This window comes from Candoia aspera, chromosome 1 (genome assembly GCF_035149785.1).
Source record: "Candoia aspera isolate rCanAsp1 chromosome 1, rCanAsp1.hap2, whole genome shotgun sequence".
Taxonomy (NCBI): domain Eukaryota; kingdom Metazoa; phylum Chordata; class Lepidosauria; order Squamata; family Boidae; genus Candoia; species Candoia aspera.
In genome coordinates, this window is record NC_086153.1 from 254314278 (window position 1) to 254336464 (window position 22187).

At 38.1% G+C, this 22187-nt stretch overlaps 1 protein-coding gene across 1 annotated transcript in view; it reads left to right on the plus strand.

Moving 5' to 3' along the window:
- The window catches only part of IMMP1L (inner mitochondrial membrane peptidase subunit 1), a 37875-nt gene that overhangs the window by 12381 nt on the left and 3307 nt on the right, over positions 1-22187 (plus strand). Inside the window, exons 2-4 of the mRNA XM_063289536.1 lie at positions 6823-6955; positions 8854-8942; positions 9936-10062. Of these exons, the coding sequence (XP_063145606.1) occupies positions 6851-6955; positions 8854-8942; positions 9936-10062 (321 nt within the window). The 5' untranslated portion in view covers positions 6823-6850. The remainder of the gene's footprint in view (positions 1-6822; positions 6956-8853; positions 8943-9935; positions 10063-22187) is intronic.

The window sequence follows — 22187 nt, forward strand, 5'->3', positions numbered from 1 at the left end:
ATATTAGAATAATCTTGTACTATTTATTTGCTGAATTGGACCAGACCTTCGGATACATAAATTATTCTCTGCATGGGTTTCTTTTTTGGGACATGCAGTTGACAAGCAGTGTCAGTTGTAATCCAAGATTACAGCAAACAAGATGTTAATTTCCACACATAATTTATGTATATTTCACTTAGAAAACACTATTGTTTTAGAGCTAACAACAAAAAGGAATAATGATTGTCCTATCCTCAGAGGAGCTGTCAATAAGTGATGTAATTGGGATTTAGGAATCTGGAAATGGCCAACTAATTTATGTGAATCCATTTTACTTCAAGTAAAAAGCAAAGCTCTATTCCGTCTGCACTGCATATTGCAGAGCACAAGCTGTCTATAGAAAACCAGGTGGCTGCATATGGATAGTCCCTTGATATCATTCACTTGCTGTGTAATCTTATTATGCAAAGTTCTAATCTTCACCTAGAATGAATGCCTCTGGGTCAGAATATAGTCATATCAGGGTTTTTAAGGTCATGTTTTGTGATCCTTAGCTTATTCTTCTAAGTAGGGCTGGGAATTAAAGGGTATTCCCCAGACACTAGCAGAAATAGACAGCAGAATCTGCTGCCTTTTTGGAAGACAGGACCAACATGAGGTCCCTGGTAGGATTAAACTAGATTTGTAGCTGTAGGATTTTTTAACAGATGTATTATTGGACAGGGAATAGGGGCCACCAGCACAGTGAAATTGGATCACGATTGACATTCTCGGGGAGTCTGCTGGCTGCTAAAATAGCAGCTGCATGTGGATTTGACTTCTTTCAGGTGAAGCGACTTCCAGTCATTTGGAAAGGATGGGATGAAAAGGAACCTTGGTGATAATTTTGATGTCTGCAAGATTTAGTACCAGTGTAATGAGATTATCGCTAACACCTTCACTGCAGAAAAAGCCACCTGGCGTTATAACTGGCAGCAACTCTGAACTAATCCTTTCCCATCTCTTGGATGTAATTCATGAAGTTCACAGCGATTTCTCTCCTAGCTGTGATTAATTTTATAAACCGGGGGTGGTATTGTTTGTGAATCAGGTAATGAAGAAGCACAAAGATACATTTATATGTTACATTGGTCCAGAATTGTAATTTAGCTAAAATATGTGTTGTACAGCAAAAATCTCAGTATTTTGAGTGTACCTTTCCTGCAGAGTTTTTTTATTTATGGGATGAAGACAGGCTAGTGAGGTAGAACATAACAGAACATTGTCCTCAATAATTTCTAAATATCAAGGATTGCAGTTACAGGGAAAAAGATCTCTGCATGTACAAATTGCCAGGCTGCACAAGTAGATTCAGAGATTGAGAACTGTTCTTCATTATGGAGGATGTGTCATTTGAATAGTTTTACGACTAAAGGCAAACTTGTGAGTTAATATGAACTTATAACTGAGTACTCCATGTAGATTTTTGGAAAAAATGTTTTTATGCCAGTTAATATCTGTGGAAGGCACCTATGTTATAAATGCACTGGGCTATCTGTAAATAGGTGATTTATTGTTCAATTAATAGTTTTATAGTAAGGTAACAGTATATGAAGATCGTTTTCCAAGGAAAATGTTATTAATGTTGGCTTGCTAATTTAAATTCACAAGTACTGTAGCTAAAACAGTTTTTTTTTATCTTAATCCCGTTTGTTCAGAACCCAGAAACTGTTCTTAATGTATTCTGTTGAAAGAGTGCAAACTAGGCAACACAGCACTTTTTTCCTGACTTGATTAATTGGTATGCATTAGTGTGAATATTTTTAATGCTACACAATTCTTTCTTGAATGGCAAAAAATAATTCAGTTACATTGATAAATTAATTTATACTACATAGAGTTCTAACTACAATAGTTACATAAAAAGTCATATGATTTTATGTTAAGGAAGATTTCCCAACTTTTTGCAGCAGATTTGAGAGGTGAACTGAGAAGATTCCATCTGATTAATCAAGCTTCTGGTGGTTGTGCAGAACTGGTTATAATTTGCAAAAGTGTATTACAGAACTTATACTGCAAAGGAACCTTGCAGTTTGTGCTTAATATGAAATTGGAAAAGAAATTATAATGTCTTTTATGTGAGTCTTTAAGTGAACAATTTAGGACATCTGTGTCTTGGTAAATTTCCCTTTCTGCACTACTTCCTGTTCTTTTTTCAATGAATCCTCATTGTGCCTCCCAAAATTTGCCTTAGTTGATTCCTCTTCATCACATATACTGGTAACACCTCCTGTAAGTCAGGATCAGCTTCTACTGCCTTTATGGTCATATGCATGGAATTTTCTTCACAACAGTACAGAAGTGGCTTGTCACTATTTTCTCCCAGGACTTTTAAAAAAGCTTTCCAGTCTAACACACAGCCCTTGTAATCTCAGATCCAGGTACTAACCAGATCTCACTCTGCTGTACTGTAGTAATATACAAACACTCCACTTTCCTGTGATTTTCCATCTCATTCTGGAAGAGATATAGTAAATTCCTCACTCTTTAATTCTTCTATATGGACGTCTCTGAAATTCTGAGAGATTAAGAACCATATGAAAGAAATACAGCACATAGTTAAACTGGAATTCATTGATAATAGTTGTGACAATGGCTTTGAACAGGCTTTTAGTGGCTAGTATTACTGATGTATATTTAGTACCTCCTGAATCATAGTTAGCATATCTTAATTAATGTTTTCTAGAAAGCATCCGTGTAGGGAAGCTATTGCTTTCTGGTCCAGGCTTGTGAGTGTCTCAAATGCATTCAGTCAGCATTGTTTGATACTATTATTGACTGGTACTGCCCACACAATATGGAGAGACATTATTTATTAATCAAATTTATATACTGCCTATCTCATTATATAAGTGACTCTGGGCGGGTTACAAATAAAAGGTCATAAAAACCATTATAAAAATATAGAAAGTTAAAAGTGAGAAGCTAAAAGGCGGAGTGTGTGTCCTCAAGCCACCAACCATCCCCAGGGTTGCCTACTACTATTGGATCCTAACACTGGCAGAGCCAGGTCTTAATGCTCTTCCAGAAGAATGGGGGCCAACCTGACCTCAGGGGACAAGATATTCCATAGGGCGGGGGCAATGGCGGAAAAGGCTCTGTAAAACTGTGTCCCCAACTCCCAGCCTTGTAGGCAGTCCTGATGGGATAAAGAATGTAGCCAAAGAGAGCAAAAAAAAAAAAAGCGAAGCAGAGAAAATGCAGAACAATTTTGATGGAAATAAAACATTGTTTTGGAAATGGATGAAAAGGGCTAAACAAGCCTTCCACAGAATGGCTGGAATTAAATAATAAAAGTGGTAAAATGATTTGGGATGAAACGGAAGTGGAAGAAGGTTGGAGTATTTTAGAGATTTGTATGGGAATGATAGTGATATGTAGAAGAGTGGTATTGAAATGAAAACTATAAATGTTACTGTCTAAGGAAAAAATGATGAACAGGAAATTTTAAACGGTAGTAACATATGGCTGTGAGAGCTGGACCATAAGGAAGGCTGAGAGAAGGCAGATAGATGCTTTTGAACTGTGGTGTTGGAGGAAAATTCTGAGTGCCTTGGACTGAAAGAAGATCAAACCAGTCCCTACTCCAGGAAATAAAGCCAGACTGCTCACTTGAGGGAATGATATTAAAGGCAAAACTGAAATACTTTGGCCACATAATGAGAAGACAGGACAGCCTGGAGAAGATGCTGATGCTAGGGAGAGTGGAGGGCAAAAGGAAGAGGGGCCGACCAAGGGCAAGGTGGATGGATGATATTCTAGAGGTGACAGACTCGTCCCTGGGGGAGCTGGGGGTGTTGACGACCGACATGAATGTGGGCTGGTCCATGAAGTCACGAAGAGTTGGAAGCGACTAAACAAATAAACAACAAAGCCGTTAGAAGTAGATAATGTAACCGGTAGGTAAAGGTAAAGGTTTCCCTCGACGTAAAGTCCAGTCGTGTCCGACTCTAGGGGGCGGTGCTCATCTCCGTTTCTAAGCCTTAGAGCCGGCGTTGTCATAGACACTTCCGGGTCATGTGGCCAGCATGACGACACGGAACGCCGTTACCTTCCCGCCGAAGCGGTACCTATTGATCTACTCACATTTGCATGTTTTCGAACTGCTAGGTGAGCAGGAGCTGGGACGAGCAACGGGAGCTCACCCCGCCGCGCCACCGCGTCCCTATAATGTAACCGGAGAACTGTTAAATATGGAAGTGATTTGTTTGAATGGCTGAGCAATTTGTTTAAACTGTTAAGACGGCATCTGTGTCCAACAATTTGAAGAATGCAATTATTGTTCCCCTATACAAAGGAAAAGGTATCAAGAGTGAATACAAAAATCAAAGGAGGTTAGTTTGTTAAATGTACTTGGGGAAGCTGTCTGACAGAATTTTAATTCCACAGGCATGAGTGGTAAAAATAAGTAAAATTTGGATACTGTAGTATTGCTTTATGCAGTGGATATGTAGACAGCTTTTTCCCCTTTTAGCAGGTCACTAAGAAATGTATGGATGTGAAAAAGCAAGCTTATTTTTGTTGATTTAGAAATAGTTTATAATAAAATGAATAGGCATTTTGCATCTACATGAAGTTCAAAGTTGGTTGTTGAATGCAATAGGAATGAAATAATGTATGTATTAGAATAAATGGTTAAACATTGGGACAGGGAATAAGATAAAGATTTGTGACATATTTATAGTTAAACATATAAGGATTATTTGTGGGGACATTACAGAGGTACAAGTTCTATTTATTTATTGTGTTAATTTATATAGCCACCTATATATAAATCAATGTACTGTATATAGCCATCTATCTCACAGTTGTAAGTCTGGGCACTCTGCATATGATTAAAACCAAACAAAAACTCAAAGTAATAGTGGCTATTGACAAACCCAACTCAAAATCATAAAAAGCACAAAATCACATTGATGGGCTTACCTGACCTCCAGACCCCATGCCCAAGAATTTTCCAGGTCTTCAAAGACTTACAAAATGCTACAAGATTGAGGTCTCATAAATCTTACGGTGTTCTAGAGGGCAGGCCCTACATCAGAGAAGGCATGCTTCTGGGTCCCTCCAGATGGCACTGTTTAATAGATGAGCCCTGGAGCTTGGAAGCTTACTGGAAGCCATTGCAGTTTGTGGAACAGTAATGTAACATGAGCATACCAAAGTACACCCATAACTGCCTCTGTCACCACATTTTGAACCAGTTGCAGCTTTTGAGTGAACTTCAAGGACAGCCCTACGTAGACCATATTGCAGTAGTCCACTTGAGAGGTGGCCAAGGCAGGAGTGACTGTGAGCAATGCATCTTGAACCAGGAAAAGATGCAAACGGCACACAAAATGGTTTTGTGTAAAAGCTACTCTGGCTACAACTGCCACCTGCTCTTTGAAAAAGGGGGGGGGGGAAGGAAAAGAAGTTGTGAGTTTGATGACCTCCAAATTACTCACTGGTTCTGTCTGGGGCAGTGTTACCTGGGATGCACCATGAGGAGGCTATTGCACTGAGTTGGGCTGAGAGAAAGTGACTGGCCCAAGGTCACCCAGCCGGCTTTCATGCCTAAGGCAGGACTAGAACTCAGTCTTCTGGTTTCTAGCCCAGCACCTTAACCACTAGACCAAACTGGCTCTCGGTTTGCAGTTCAGTCTGTCCCTTTAATTTCTTCAAGTCAACTGCCCAGTCATCTGGCAATTCAGCAAAAGCCTCAATCTCACTGTTAGTAACGACATTTATGTAGTTAATGACATTTATGTCGTTATTAAATTCCTCAACTTCCTCCACAACATCCCCAAGCAGATGACACATTTTAGAACTAATGTTTTCCACAATGTCCCAAATATCTTGCATAATAACTTGACAAGAATACAAACTCTGAGAAAGTCTGCCTGAAGTCTTCCATGTCTCTCACAATAAATTATGGCACCCCCTAGGTACTTAACCAGGGAAAGTAGAAGATAATGGAACATTTTCAGAATGTGTTTACAAAAGTGAGAGGCAGTTTCCCAGAAAAAGTAGCAATAGAAAGCTGAAGGTTCAAAACAGCTGATTCAACATGTAGGAAAATATTAAAAACTTTTAAATTCAGTACAAAAATAACTAATATTTACTTCCAGTTCTCCTTAATATTTAGATAGGAAACAAGTGGAAACTTAAAAAGATTTTAAAAAAATTAATCCCAAAAATAATGATAAGCACCAAGAGAGATCTCTTCTCCTTGCTGTAGAAAGCCTCTCTTAGGGTACATAAACTTTAAAAGATAAAAATTGGGTGATTTAGAAATGGGGTGGCCGGTCTTAGTGTCCCTTTAAGGCTACAGTGTGGCTTGGAAATGGTGACATCCCAGCCTCCTGGTGGCTCTTACCAGATTAGCGCAAACATTGTTTACGGTCCTCTGGCTGCAAGTTGTTGTTCTGGAGGGCAAATGGGATGATTCCAAGTGTGTTCTGTCTGTGAAACACTCCAGGGCTTCAGGAAAAACCTGCCTGAGCAAAAAAAAAAAAAAAATCAGTTCTGCCCACGGAGCCTGCGAGCACAGCTGTACAGTCTGCCAGTGGAAGTCTAGTGGTCCTTTTCTTGATGACTTTTTCCCCAGTTGGTGAATATACTTTTATTCAGGCAAGTTTTTGTCTGTTGTTATATCTGTTGTAAGAATAGGCTTAGTAATGTTTTTCTCTCTATTCTTATTGTATTGTGATTGAATATATGGTAATTTACAATAGTTATTTCTTAAGTGTTGCTTGGGTAATGTAAGTATGATATGCATATCTCTGCAAGAATGAATAATTAGTGTATTTTTCTTTAAACTAGGAGCAGCTACACACCTATTAATACTGTTATGTTGCAAGATGTAATTGGAAAGACTTTCCGACTTCTGGGGTATACCATTCAGTATGGGTGCATAGCCCATTGCGTTTTTGAATATCTTGGAGGAATTGTTGTGGTAAGTTAAAAAAAAAAAGCTAATTTTGATGATGAAAACAGACGTATATTTGTTTTCAAATTTATTACTCTTCCATCTACTAATATTAACACTGTTGTATCAATAATCTCAGCAGATGGCAATACTTTTCTGATATGGCCTGGGCTCAGAAACTAAGCAGGATTGGGCATGGTTTATAGTGAGATGAGGAACTATCATGGAATATGAAGACTACAATTAGGCTAGGAAGTTGAAAAAACATCCCAAAAGAAGGCAATAGCAAATCACTTGCATACAGTTGCCAAATATATTGAATGGTTGTGTCCCCGTCGTCACCGGAAGTCAGGCTTGATCCAGGAGAGTTTATGTTGTTGTTGTTTTTAGTAAGTCTGTTCAACTAGAGACCCAGTTCGATGTAGTGGTTAAGGCATCAGGCTAGACACTGGGAGATCGTGAGTTCTAGTCCCGCCTTAGGCACAAAGCCAGCTGGGTGACCTTGGGCCAGTCACTTTCTCTCAGCCTTAGGAAGGAGGCAATGGCAAACCACTTCTGAAACACCTTGCCAAGAAAACTGCAGGGACGTGTCCAGGCATTCTCCAAGAATTGGACACAATTGAACAGATTAAAAAAAAAGTTCAGCTAAATTAATACTTTTTTTTAGTATAAAGCATCAAGTTAATACTTTATAACTTTCAACCCAATATCAATTATTGAAAATCATTAATCCTTTCCAACAAAGTATATAAATCAGGAACCTATTACTTTAAATAGTTTCCATGTTTTCTACTTCTGCACTACCCATTGGCTAGAATATGTATACAAATGGGGAAGTCAAGTGACTGGTAATCATGGCCCCTGTTCAGCGTGCACAATGTAGTGTTACAGATATCCATTCTTGTCATGAGATTATAATGGGAATCCTTTTCAATACCTAAATCTCTAAATATTTTTTCTGGTGATATAAATAATTGAAGGGAAAAAGCAGCAACACACTATGTGGGGAAGAACAGTTACATTCTTCTTTTAAGATCCACTTGCCATGGGTCCTGTGGTATGAGAGCTTTCTTCCAATAGTCCATCCTCAAGTCCTTAATTCTCCTTTTAAGACCATTTTTTGGGGTGTGGGGGTGGGGATGCCTTTGAGTTAGTATTGACTCCTGGAGACAGCCTGGACTAGATCCTGCAGTTTTCTTGGCAAGATTTTCAGAAGTGATTTGTCATTGTCTTATTGCAGGGGCTGAGAGAATGACTGGCCCAAGGTCACCCAGATGGGTTTGTGCTAGACTAGAGCTCATGGTTTCCTGGTTTCTAGCCTGGTGCCTTAACCACTACACCAAACTGGCTGTCTTTAAGACCATTAGAACAACATACTTCCACTGGATGGAATGGGGAGGTTTAAAGAAGCTGAAGTGGTAGAATTCTCTGGTTGGAGAGTCAAGCCACTACATTCACCCTTACCCATACTCTAAAACACATAAATGGCAAGGCCTTCACCACTATATTTGACAACAATTTGAACATCCAGGAAAGGTACTTTATCAAGCTGTTACTTGGCAGCTGTATGTTTCTGGTGACAGGAAGAAGTAAAAGGGACAATGATCTATAGCATGGATTTGTGTTAAAGTAATATGTAGGTTAGGTACGGCTTTCTTGTAGAGCTTTCAAAGCTCATTTCAGAGATTGTAAGCTCTAGCAACATCTCTAGTAAAAGTTCAAGAACTTTGGAATCAAAATCTATCTGATATCTAACTGGTATGAATTTAAAATAGTTTTATAAGCTTTTGCATTATAGTGTTAGTAACATTAGTTTATATTAATCAGATTGGCTTTCATGTACTCTTAGCTACTTAAGTATATTTTGGAATCTTTGAAATAATTTGGAAATCTTAACTGACTTTATTTATTATTTATTTATTTAGTGTTCAGGACCTTCAATGGAGCCTACAATTCAAAATTCTGATATTGTATTTTCAGAGAATCTTAGCAGCCACTTTTATCGTATTCAGAAGTACGTTGCTCTAATTGTTCATAGATTACTTGAACAAGTATTTGTAAGCTTTTCGCTTAGGAACTTGTGGCTTCCTTCATCACTTTCCATATTAGCATTATTCATAAACTTTCAGATCTTCATTTTGCATTAGGGAAATAAAAAGAGTAACATTTTATGGTTGATGGAAGCTTTCTCCACTATACTTTCTCAATGCTTATTTAAACGTTATCTTGTCTTTGTAATGGATAGCTAGAGATTATCATCAGGAAGCAAAGTCAGGAAACAGTTATTACCAGAAATGTAAATACCATTTTTACGTTATCCAAATACTATTTTATTAGTAGCTTATGGAGTAATGAATGTGTGCATAATGCTGAACCTATTATAAAAGTTTGGATTGCATGCATTAAGCCAAGCATTTACAATCAGACACTTACTGCTATTGGACAACAATTCAAACATAGCTTGTGGTGAACAACAAGACTTAGAAGTAGCCATTAAAATGAAATAGTTTTGTTTCCAGGTATAAGCCTATGTCCTAGAAGTCATCTTCTAGTTGCTACTTGCCAAAGTCTCCATATGTGTATGGAATTAATATTGCCTGTCAAAGGAAGGAAGGATACTTTCTCTATCTAGTCTTCTGGTTGGCAGGTGAAAATTTAACAGTTGGACAATTTTCTGATTGTTTTAGAAATTGGGAGGCAACCATACCTTGAGGATTCCACAAATGCCACACAGAGCAGAGCTCTGTAGTACTTGTTTCTAGATAAGATTAGACGAGAGCCTGTAGGACTGAAGCAACTGCCTTCCCACCTGTTCTCTAACACTGCAGCATTAGAACTCTCTTGCTCAGTAGACTAAAAGCAAAATAATCTGAAGTGCCTGGAGGATGTGAGCTACATTCGAATAACTTTCTGCCATATTTTTTTCTTGATTTTGGATGGATTTTAAATTGTGTATTTTCACTAACAAATTGCTAGATGCTGACCTTTCCTTATGGCCTTTCCGTAGAGGTGATATTGTCATTGCAAAAAACCCAGCTGACCCCAAAACAAATATTTGTAAAAGAGTAATGGGCCTGGAAGGAGAAAAAGTCTGTACAAGCAATCCCTCAGATTTTCTAAAGACCCACAGTTATGTAAGTATTTAATTTTGCTTTCAAATTATATTGCAATTTCAAATTACCTTGTAGACACCTTTTTCTTTTTATGCCTTTAAATTAAATTTCACATTTCATCATAAAGGAATTTCCTGCATTTTCCTCCCTACAGACAGCCCTTTGCTGTCTGAACCCCTCAGAAAAGAGCTGAAATACAATACAAAGACAGTAATGGAATGAAAAACATGAACAAAGGCAATCTTGCATGAGCAGTGTTTTGCACTAGTTATAATCTTAATGACAATATGAGACATCTTAGTATGTTAAGAGTTCATCCTTTCAGTCCTAGTCTCTGAATGTTGTACATGTTTAACTTTTAAATTTTCCAGTCTTCTGAGTTATGTATAATGTTCATCTCTTTCAGTTATGGCCACCTAATTACCCATTAGCTTATAACCTTTTAGAAAAGTGAATGGAGTAGGTGCTTGACATGAAATAATAGGCTGAAGAATGGATGGGAACTGGAAGCATATTAGCCTATCCCAGCCTTTCTCAACCTTTTGACCTTGGAGGAACCCTTGAAATATTTTTCAGGCCTCGGGGACCCCCTGCACATTCAGGCTCAAATATAGGCCAGAAGTTACAAAATTATTATTCATGTGTAGGCCTGTATATATACATTAACAGTGTTCTTAAACTGAAAATAAAGGAATGAAACTTATTTAATGCGAAGTTGCTCAAATTTGAAATAACTTTTTAAATAAATTGTGATCTCCCAGGGAACCCCTAGTGACCTCTTGCAGAACCCTGGTTGAGAAACCCTGGCCTATCTAAAACCAATCAAGGAATTAGGAGGCAGATTTAGTTATAGACATCCTTTTGTGTACCAGAGACTACAGAAAAAGTTAAAGGTTCAACTGCTGATGGCTCTTATTATTAATAGATTATTTATTGGAGGGTTTCCAAATGTAGCTTTCTGGTAGTGGTTGGTAGGCACTGAACATAATAACATAGCGCTTGGCTGACAATGGCTGGATTTAATTCATAGAACCTTGTATAAAACATTATACAAGTAGCGTCCGCCCTGTGGAACATGCTGCCTCTGGAGGTGAGATTGGCCCATCACTCCTGGCCTTCCGGAGGAGTCTGAAGACCTGGCTCTGCCGCCTCGCTTGGGGTGGAGAGGGGAATATATCTACATGGGCATGGCTGGTATCTTAGACCACTCCTCCCACATATGGCTGCATCAGATTCTCTGCCACTTGGACTTTTTTACTTTTTTACCCTTATTTTTATATTTATTTATTATGAGTAATTTTATATTTATATATTGTATTTATATTGTATGGTTGTTGTTTTAATCGATCATTTCATTGTAAACTGCCCAGAGTCCCCCAATGGGAGGAGGTGGGCAGGGACAAAATAAATAAATAGAGTAAACAGGATATTGAAGGAAAAATGTGGAATACATGCCCAGCTTGTTCATTTTATAAATAAATATAATGCTGGATGATATAACAATCTGCTCTTTTAAACCTTGTTTTCACCTCTTCCTTCCAATAATGTGATCATTATTTTTTTCTTATGGTAGACCCATCTTTAATAGTTTCACCTGTCTAATAGACACTTGATGGTGAAGTTGATGGTCCTAAGTCTTAATGTGTTTCTTGTTCTTCTCCACACAATTCTTCAATAAAAATATGATTGTTCAATTTTTAATATATAATTTAATTTACATAAATTAAAATTAGTTTCTTTAAACGTCTTTTAGCCGTAGGATTGAAAATTATTTATTAGTGGAGGGAGATGTAAATGCATACATCAAAAAGTTTAAATAGCTAATGTCATGATTTATCTTAAAACAAAATATATTTATATATTACACTCAGGATATCAAGGATCAGTCATTAAATAAAATAAATTGTGGAATACTTTTGCCATTATATTAGGTGTGCTGATTACAATCTTAGAACAGTGTAAATCAAAAAACAAACATCACATTTTTATATCTGCATGTGATTTAATATGTACATTGCATTTTGTTTACCACATATTCCTTCAGTTCGGTTACTATTTACAAACTGAAAAGGCAAGCAGGAAAATTGTAATAAACCAATTTGTATATGTTAAAGACCCTGTGTTGCTTGAACAGAAGAAGTACATAATGTAATTTACTCCAGGCAAGACCTATAACTAACCAACCTGCTTTTTGCAAATAGTGATAAAAAGCTGATATACAATTCCATTTCTCAGCAACATTTCACTGATGATCAATTACTGCACACTCTTAATGCCCTGGCTACAGCTGATGTAGAGCAAAATGTTTACTTTGTGCTGAAGTTAAATTCATTTTGGAGATGAGGTGCCCCATCATCCTGTGGCTATCTGTAAAGCTAACAAGCTAACATAGTCTGAAAATTGTGTTATGTTTGAGAACAGGTCTTACTCAGCAGTTTGTTATAAATATAGATTTATTAGCCTTTAATACTCAATACTCAGTAGGGATGTGAACAAATCATTTACCTTTATTTCAGTATTTCAGAAAATATTGCAATTTAAATTGGAGCTGAAGCAAAATTCAGAAATTGGTATCATTAAGAATCATATGAAAATCACAGTGCTTTCAACTTTTAAACAAAATGTTATGCCCTTTCTCTAATTTAGAGGGCTTTCTCTAAAGCCCTCTAAATTTCAGGCAGACCGGCCCACAGTGTGTGAGTGAAGAGAGAGTATTTAATTTTAGAGTGTGAAGAACTGATGTGGGGAAAGGAATACACCTGCATCCATCCCCTCACCTATGCCTTGTTAGGAATGAGTGAGTGGGCTCTTTAAAAAAGGAGATACATTGCTTCAATGGGTTGGATTTTCAGCAGGGAAGTCATGGGTTTGTGAATGTGTGGACCATGCAAAAGAACCTGGAGGGAGCAGCAGTGTTAGGAGCCAAAATCAGGAGCAGCTTCAGAGGCATGAGAACAGCCCAGAAATGCCAGCAGGGTTCAGGACTGGACCACAGAGTCACAGTAAGCCAAGTGGTAGCAGACTACTGTCTGAAAGTCTTAGACAGCGTGAAGCTGGGCTGGGAGGAGAAAGGGGATAGTCTTTTTCTTCCTGTCCTGCACAGCCTCAATGTTAGAGTGGCTAGCAGGCAGCTAGGTACTGATAGTGGGAGACAACTGAATGGGACAACAGCTGAGCAGAGTGGGGAGGAGGATTCGGAGAGCCAGTAGGGTGGCAATGTTCGTGGCCAGAGAAGAATTCCTGGAGGGCCTCCAAAAGTACGAAAGGTGGAAGAGGGCAGCATTCAGCAACGATCCTCTCCAAACGAGATGGCAGCAGTCATATCTGTAGGGGCAGCAAGAAATTCCAGAGAGAAGCCAGGAGGTCTGAGCAATATTGTATCTGACCATGTCACTCCACCAACAGTAGATCCTTGTTTGTGTCGGAGCGTGGGAATGGATAGGACCAAAGCCAGACACACAAGTTTATACAGTGTTTATTGCTATATAACCTTAGTGCAAAGTATATTTACAAGACTTTTAGTGAATATGTGTGTACATATATCTGTCTGTCTATAGCAGCCTTTTTCAACCTTTTGATCCTGGAGGAATCCTTGAAATATTTTTCAGGCCTCAGGGAAGCCATGGCTCACGTATAGGCCAGAAGTTACAAAGTTATTATATTCATTTCATGTGCAGGTGTGTGTGTGTGTTCTTAAACTAAAAATAAAGAATGAAACTTGCCTCTTTAATGTGAAACTTGTGCTTGTTTTTTGCTGGTCAAATACTCAATTCTGGGCTGAACTTGAGATAAACACACATGGATTTCATCTTCAACTGAAGTAAGACAATTTCTATCTCTGCTTTTAATGCTAGTTAAGAAGTTTGCTCACACACCTAAGAAGTTGAAAACTGCAGCAAAATGGTCACTGCCTTCCTATGAATGGCAGGATACTCTTCTTTCAAAGAAATCTAGAACTTGTCCATGGACAGATCAGTGAATCTCATCTTGAGTGTACAATCAGACTGCAGCTCACAAAGTTCTTCCTCTTCAAAGTGAAGTTCTAAGGTGAGCAGAAGATGCAGAGAAAGGCTTCCTCATTCAGTCATACGTTTCTGTTGAAAAGGAGGGAAAGTACTGATCAATTTTGTTCTGCAGTACTTCCTGGTGGTTTTCAATTAGATTTAAGATTTTCTGGTATCCTCCTTCACTGTCAAGCCCAAGCAGCAGTGGAAACGTTTCAGTATTTTCTTTTGCAACCCTGATTTTTCCAAACATTGTTTTGTTTTAAACCCAAGAATCTTGTCACTTGAAGTCAAAACATTTTTTCCAGTGCCTTGCAAAGACTCGTTCAGCTTGTTCATGTTGTCATGGTTCCTGTGAACATCGTAACCAGTTCCCATGCCATGCTGGTGCTGACACGTGTTACTGTTCAGGAGTGGGCTGCTCTTGTTCTTTTGTACCAGGCACTGATGTAGAGACTTTGGAATGTCTATTTGGGTTATCTCGCCTGTTCAAGGACACTTTCCCGAAGACCGGCAGGAACTGTTAGGAACACCTGCAGGCTGCGGGGAGTGGACTCTTACTGACTCTGGGGGGAGGGATTGGAACTGTCTAAGCTTTATTTGTTAGAAGACCCGCACTTTTGCCATTCTCAGCTTTGCTCTTGAACCTGCATATTATCCAGTAGTAAATCAGATATCCATAAGCTTCTTGTGAGAGTCTGGTTGGAAACTTGGGTAGGCGTTCATCACACATGTGATGAAAGATGTCCGCTAAGCATGCTAGTTTCTGCAACCATTCCCCATCTTCAAAGCACTCAGCAAAATGTGGAATACTGTTTTCTCGAAAATCCTCTTGCAATTCTGCCTTCAGCTCAAACACCCTGTTGAGAACTCTTCCTCTGCTGAGCCACCATTTTTCTGTGTGTTACAGGAGATTTACGTGCTCTTTGTCCAGGTTTTCACACAGATTTTTTAACATTCTGGAGTGAACTGGTCTGTTTTAAAAAGTTAACCATTTTTGTAGCATCATCCAGAACATTTTCATTTCATTCCAAGAGTTTTTGACACCAACATCTCTCTGTGAAGAAAGCAGCGTGTTGTGACAATATCAGGTTTTTATTTTCTTACAAGAGAAAATCTCTCATAGAGCCAACAATTGATGGCGCACCATCACTACAGATGTCAACACAGTTCCTCCAAGACAACCTTTTGTTTCCAGATATGAAGACAAAACATTAAATAGATCTTGGCCTTTGCATGTTTCATGTAGTTCTTTGCAGCAGAAAAAGTTTTCTTGGATTTCACCATAATTTACAAATCTTACAAATGTCATAACATTACATTTATTGGTGATAATTATAATCAGGAATCTGAAGACCTGGCTCTGCCACCTGGCTTGGGGAGGGGAATAGTCTTGCCTGGGGATGGCTAGTGCCCTAAAGTGCTCTTCCCACGCAAGGACTGAATTAGATCATAGCCATCTGGACTTTTTAATCTATATTTGTTATTAGTAATTGTTTTTATATAGAGTATTTTTATATATGGTAATTGTATTATATATTTATTTTTCTGATTATTTTGTTGTAAACTGCCCACAGTCCCTCTGGTGAGAGGAGATGGGTGGTGACAAATTTGATTAAATAATTTTTTCTTTTGTTCAAAGTTTAAGATAAAACTCACCCATTGACTTTTCAAACTTGTTCTGAAGATCTTTAATAGCTTTAAGATGGTTAATAGGCAGTTTCTGAAAGTGATTAAAGTGAGGTTTGCGAACTTAGTGTCCTTTAAACGGCTCAGCTGCGGTTGTAAGCAAGATGGCTAATCCCTTTGTATCCAGGTGCTCAAACCCACAGAAAACCACTGTCCTGTGGTCTCCTCAGGAGGAGTAGCCATCTGGACTACATGTGGGCAATCTCCCGTCCTCTTTTTATCCGGAAGGCCTTTGCAGAGCTGTCTTCAGTTTGCCATACCTCCCCCAGAAGTCCCAGGCACACTGAGATTTGAGAAAATAATTTTGACTTGAGAGGAGTATAAAACCAGGGTGAACCTCACAGATTTTACCTTTTTAAGAGTCAGTCTTTCTCACGCCATAGTCTTGTCCACGATATGCACGTTCCTTTTTAGCCTCCCTGTCTGTTAGTTTTCTATCTACCTGGGCTCTGTCTGATGTCCCCAAATTCTGATTCCAACCTCCCTCAGTTTTCAATTGAAATACTGGTTCGCCACTGACTTTCATTCTTCCATCCCAATTCTACTTCCAGTTAGATTTACATCATAAGTTCTTGGAGAGCCATAAAGTGCCCCCCCCCCCATTCGTTTAGCATGTTGTACCAATCCGATGCATTGTACGGTGTTAGAGTGAATCAGCTGTGATTTATTAAACTAGTTAAACAGTGATTTAGCCCAATATGTTAACCTAAACATTCAGAAAACTGTTATACAGATTCTCAATAACTTGATCACAATGAGAGATTCCTTTGTTTTTCATACTGGTTTTGCAAAAATACACACTTTTTATATTCACTGAGTATGGTAAGTAAATTCAGCTTTTGTGAAATCTTGATTAATCAGCAAATCAAAAGTATAAATACCCCTATATAGTAACAGGAAATAATAAATTAAAATATATATTTCAATCAAAATGCTAGTGCATGTGTTTTTTAATGTCAAAGATAAAAAGTTCTTAAGATATAGAGAATAATACGTTACTGGAGAGGAAATCCAAATAAACCGAATTCAAATATCAATTCTTAATATGAACACAAGTTTCTATCTTTTTATAGCAGCATGGGCATCAAAAATAAGTTGAGATGAGCTCACTGGGGCTTACATTCAGATAAATATACAGAAAATAAAAATAATTACAGCTTCATATCATTACATACAGTTTTACACAAAAGTTTAAGCCCCCTGGTCAAACTGTATCAGTGAAGCTCTCAGTTAACAAGGTGACAAAACACATAGTGTAAAAAGTTAAACATGGTATTTTTTGACAAATTTGAATGTGTGTTTATCATTTATGTGCAGTTGTTTTCAGATTCAAAGTAAGAAATATATCAGGTGCAGAGGTTTGGAAAGATGTCTGTACTTGACAATACCTCCTTTGATAGAAATAACAGCTTCTGAACATTTCCTGTACAGGGCTAAGAGTCTGCCTATTCTTGCTTTTGGATTTTTTTCCTACTGTTCCTTGCATAAGAGTTGGAAGGGATACTAGGGATCATCTAGTCCTGTCAAAAGGAGCTGATAGATAGATCTATGACAGATTACCATGCAGCCTCTGTTTGAAGACCTCTAGTGAAGGAGTAGAGGTCCTTCACCTATCATATCATGTGGCAGCCTGTTCCAAGGGCTGACAGCTTATATAGGCAGGAAATGCCTCCTGATCTCTAGCCTGAACCTCCTTCCTTATACTTTCAATCCATTGGTTCTGGTCCTGCCCTCTGGGGCAAGGAAGAATAAGTCGTCTTCTTCTACATGACAGCCCTTCAGATATTTGATGGCTGATATTGTATACTGATTCATTGTTTTTGTAGGATAAACATACTCAGACCCTTTAACCATTCCTTGTGGAAGTTTCCATACCATCTTCACCATATTGGTAGCCCAACTTCTGAACTTGCACCAGTTTGTTCCTAACCTTTTTGAACTGATTTGAATGCAGTACTCCAAGACAGTTTTCTTTTAGCAGCTGCATCATCTATTGCTTGTAACTGATAAGGACATACCCCTTTCACATGTACTAATGCCAGGTCAAGTCTCCCCATCCTATATTTGTGCTTATGCATTTTTCCTGCTTAGATGCAGAAATTTACTTCCTCTTAAATTCCATCCTAGTTCTTTCAACCCGCTGCTCAAGCCCATCTAGATCTTTTTGAGTCTCCTCTCTGTCATCTAAAATGTTAGCTACCTCTCATAGTTTGGCGTTATCTGCAAACTTTTAAAGTTCACCCCATTACTTTGCTGAATTGGTTTTTTCCTATCCTGGCTGAATTCTTCCCTAGCAAAAATACAATCAGTACGTGCCCATTAATAACTAGAGTACCTTGTCTGCACTTAGATTGCAATTTCATATCCATGTATCTGGGAATAAAAACTAATAAAAACTGTTTAATTCATTGAGACATGTAAAGGATTGCTACTTTCCATTTAAATCACTAGAACTGAAATTATCAGAATTGAATAACCCCAATAATTTCAATAAGAAATAAATATAAATTAGTCTGGATCAATTCTGTGTCTTTTAATGCTAATAGTCTAACCCTATAAATCATTTTATATATGTCTGAAATGTAACTGATATAATGAAAAACATAGTTTTTTAAAGTACATATTGGGTGCATTTAATAAATTTAAGAGGGAGTTTAAGAGTTAATTAAAGTATCTTCATTCATCCAGTCCAAAACACATTAAAGAGTGATGGCTTAAACTTTAGATTCTCTAGTGTTCTCTGTGTGTTTATCCAAGTGGTTGTTAAATTAGGTGAAATTTAACTGACTGACTATATACATTTCATTAGTACTTAGTTATTTGGCTGTCTCTTTTATCATATTTCAATTCAATCAAGAAAGGTAACACCTGTGGTTTGTTCACAAAAGCTTCAGATGAATACCTGCAGGCACTAAAGCAATTACATTTTTTGTTTATACCAGTGTGAGGGACACTTGACCTGACCTCAGTGGGGAAACTCTCTCTCATTCTCTCTCTCTGTCCAGCACCATGTCAAATTCTTATCATAATTAAGGGAAGCCACTGAAATGACATTAGTCTGTTTAAATTTACCACTCTGAAGTTTGGAGGAGATTTGACAATTTCAGGATGTTAAAGTGTACTGACCACTCTTTTTTAACAGCTTCTTTCACTCTAAAGTTGAAAGTCAGAAAGGACCCATGGAATACTTATGGCTAAAGAGGACAGTTTCATTGGTTTGGCTAAATAATCAGCTATCAAATGTGTTCATCACATAGATGTCATCTGTTCCTAGTCTGGACAAGTTTCTACTTTATTGGAATTTGGAGATTTTGAGCTGTTCAGTCTCTGTTACTGCAAAATAAAAGCTTGAATTTGGCATGTGACATGGCTTTTCTCTAGTATTCATCCCCATTTTATTTATTTATAAATAAATTAGAAAGAAACATATAAATAGCTAAAAACGTAGACCAAAGCCAGGTTTCCAAAGCTTTCCATTGCAATAATCCAGTTGTGGGATTAGACCAGAGCATGAGTAACTGTCTGAACGGTGTAATGTAGTAATTTCCCATCTCATTTTGTTCATATATTGTCAACCTTATAAGGTAGACCAGACTAAGAAACCAGTACCATATAGATCAGGAATACTTTCATTGTAACAACTATAGTAACAGAATCTTGCAATTCTGAATATGCTTCCCCACCCTTTCACTTTCTCTTAGTGTGAACTAGGGAAGGACCTGAGACCTTTAGTCAAGCTAGTTTCTTGAAATGGGCTCAAGCCTTGCTTTCCTGACTATTGCCTTAGTAGCAGCTCTTCCTCCAGTCCTTCAAGGCCATTCCCTATGCCCTCCACACACAGTCAGCACCATATCACTTAATAATCGCTGAACTTCTACAAGGATCGAATGGCCACAACCATTTTTAAAAAAATATTCAATCTTTATTACTGAATTATTGAATTATTATTCAATTTGATTTATTCAAACCTTGATAAAATATCAGAAGCAAGCAAAATATTCTGAGCTCAGAACATTCTTATTCTTATTGTTACTCTTTATATTAAGAATAATGTTATATTTATATATCGTATTTTTATTGTATGTTTGTTGTTTTAATCTATTATTACATTGTAAACTGCCCAGAGTCTCCTGATGGAAGGAGATGGGCGGGGACAAATTAAATATAAATAAATAAATTTCAAATATCAATCTGTTTATACTGTTTTGAGCTTGGGACAAAATAGATTATCTTCCACATTGAGTATTCTGGTGTCCTGCAAACAGCTTTTTTATAAAGTACCTTCAGCCATACAGACTTGTAGAGTGCATTAGCCAATAAAATAATAGGCACAGTTTTATACCTGATGCTACTGGCCAGTTGAAGTGAAGAGGTACAGTGAAGATAACAGTCCATTAAGACAATGTTTATAGATTGAAAATAGAACCATTTGGGATGTAAAGAAAGTCTGCTGCCTCCCTAGTAAATAAAACTAAGTGCTTTTAATTTTTTTGCCATGGGGAATTTAGAGTACGTGTAATGTAATCACTCTTTGTTCTTGTGTGTTGTTTTTCGTTTTAGGCAGATTGCCATATATAAACAGTACACTGTTGTTGAGCATTGTAGAGAGATTGCCAAATGCAGATACCCACTGTACATTTGCAGTAGGAAGCATCCCCAAATCTCCTGCTTTTGTTTTGTTTTGTCTCTTTCTCTCTTTTTTGCTGGTGTCTATGCATGCTAGAGTACAAAAAGCACACTTCACTATTGCTTTGCTCTTTTGTACTGGAGCTTTACTTTTTTTAAAGGTTGGTCCATCTGGCTAATTTACCTTATGTTAGGTAGTAGGTAGTGTTTCCAAATCCCTGACAGGTATTAATCTTTGGGATTTGGGAACAAGAAATTGGAACTCACAAGTTAGTCTGTATTTTTCGTAACATGCAACCTGAAGGAGCTGCCCACTCTCAAAGCCATCCAGTCGGTGCCAGTGAGCGCCATCAAGCGCTCACTCATCTCCAAAGCCAGTCTGGAGGCCCTCTGCATCTTCGGAAAGGCCTTAGCCCCAGGAGGAGGAGGAAGAAAGTCAAGAGAAGGGAAGCCAGGACCTGTTCAACTGGCCCCAGTTATTCCCTGTATACAGCAGATCTGACAATGGCTCCCTTCATGCCAGCTTGGATGCTGGCTGCCCCAAGCATGAAGCGTTCCTTGGAGTTCCGTTTGCTAGGAGCTACAAGAAAACTGTTCCACCTTCCAAAAGCTACAACCAGAACAGTAGAGGGCATCCCCTAGCCAGCATCCTCCGCATTTACCCTGGGTAATACTTTTTCTCATTTTTTGGATTTCTCAGAATTTGGGAAAAAAATTCCTGAGAAATGCCAGGAATTCCTGTATGGAAACAATTAGTGGTGTGACAAACATTGTCACATGATACTGTGATCTGGCATGGGCTGTTTGACTTGGAGCTGACCAAACACTATTCAAGTGTTCTAGAATTGGTCAAATCTCGAAATGGATCATTCTGAGCTCAGCATATTCTATGACAAAGTTTTGCATAGCTGGATGAATTACCATCTTCCCCATTTTGAGGCTCCATGATAAAAAACGAGGGAGCAAAAGGCTTGTTATTAATTCCTGTTCTTCCCTATGAAAGAACTTTGAGGGTTTTTTCCCTACCAGAACACAAAATATCCCACCTTGATAAATAAATAGTCTTCACTTACTGACCACAATTGGGACTGGAAACTCCATTGCTAAGCAGGTGGTGGTGAAGTGCAATGTCACCCACACGGACTTACGACGTTAGTTCCAGCTGTGGTCATTAGGCAAATCACCACAGTTCATTAAGCACAGTGTCATGCGGCTGTGACTTGCGACTTCCTGCCAGTTTCCCCATTGACTTTGCTTGTTGGAAGTGAACTGTGAAGGTTTCAAATGGTGATCACGGGATGCTGCAACTCTTGTAAATGTGCGCTGGTTGCCAAGCACCCGAATTCTGATCACATGACCGTGGAGATGCTGCAAGGGTTGCAACTTCAAGGATCGGTTGTCTCTATTTTCAGCACTGTTGTAAGTTCCAGTGGTCACTGAATGAGTGGTCGGTAAGTGAGGACTACCTGTATCTGAAAGTGTTTCCTACGGCAATTTTAACATAAGTAAAATTTGTAAAAGCCTCTAAATAAATTATGAAATAGCTCTAGCATTTGACAGATACTTAAAACATTACATGGATTATATTAATGGAATGGTTAGCAAGTTTGAATGGATGTTGCATTTCTAAAGCATTGTAGCTCACCTATCTGCTAATGGGGTGGGGGGTATTGGTTTGGTTTTTGTTTAACTCATCTGTTGTTACAGATCTGTTTGTAGAGTAGGAAAGGAGGCAACTTCCAAACAAAGCACTCGATTATAGTCATTTTTATTGCTTTTATAATGGGAGAATCCTTTCAAATGTCAGCACTTTTATCTACTATTTTA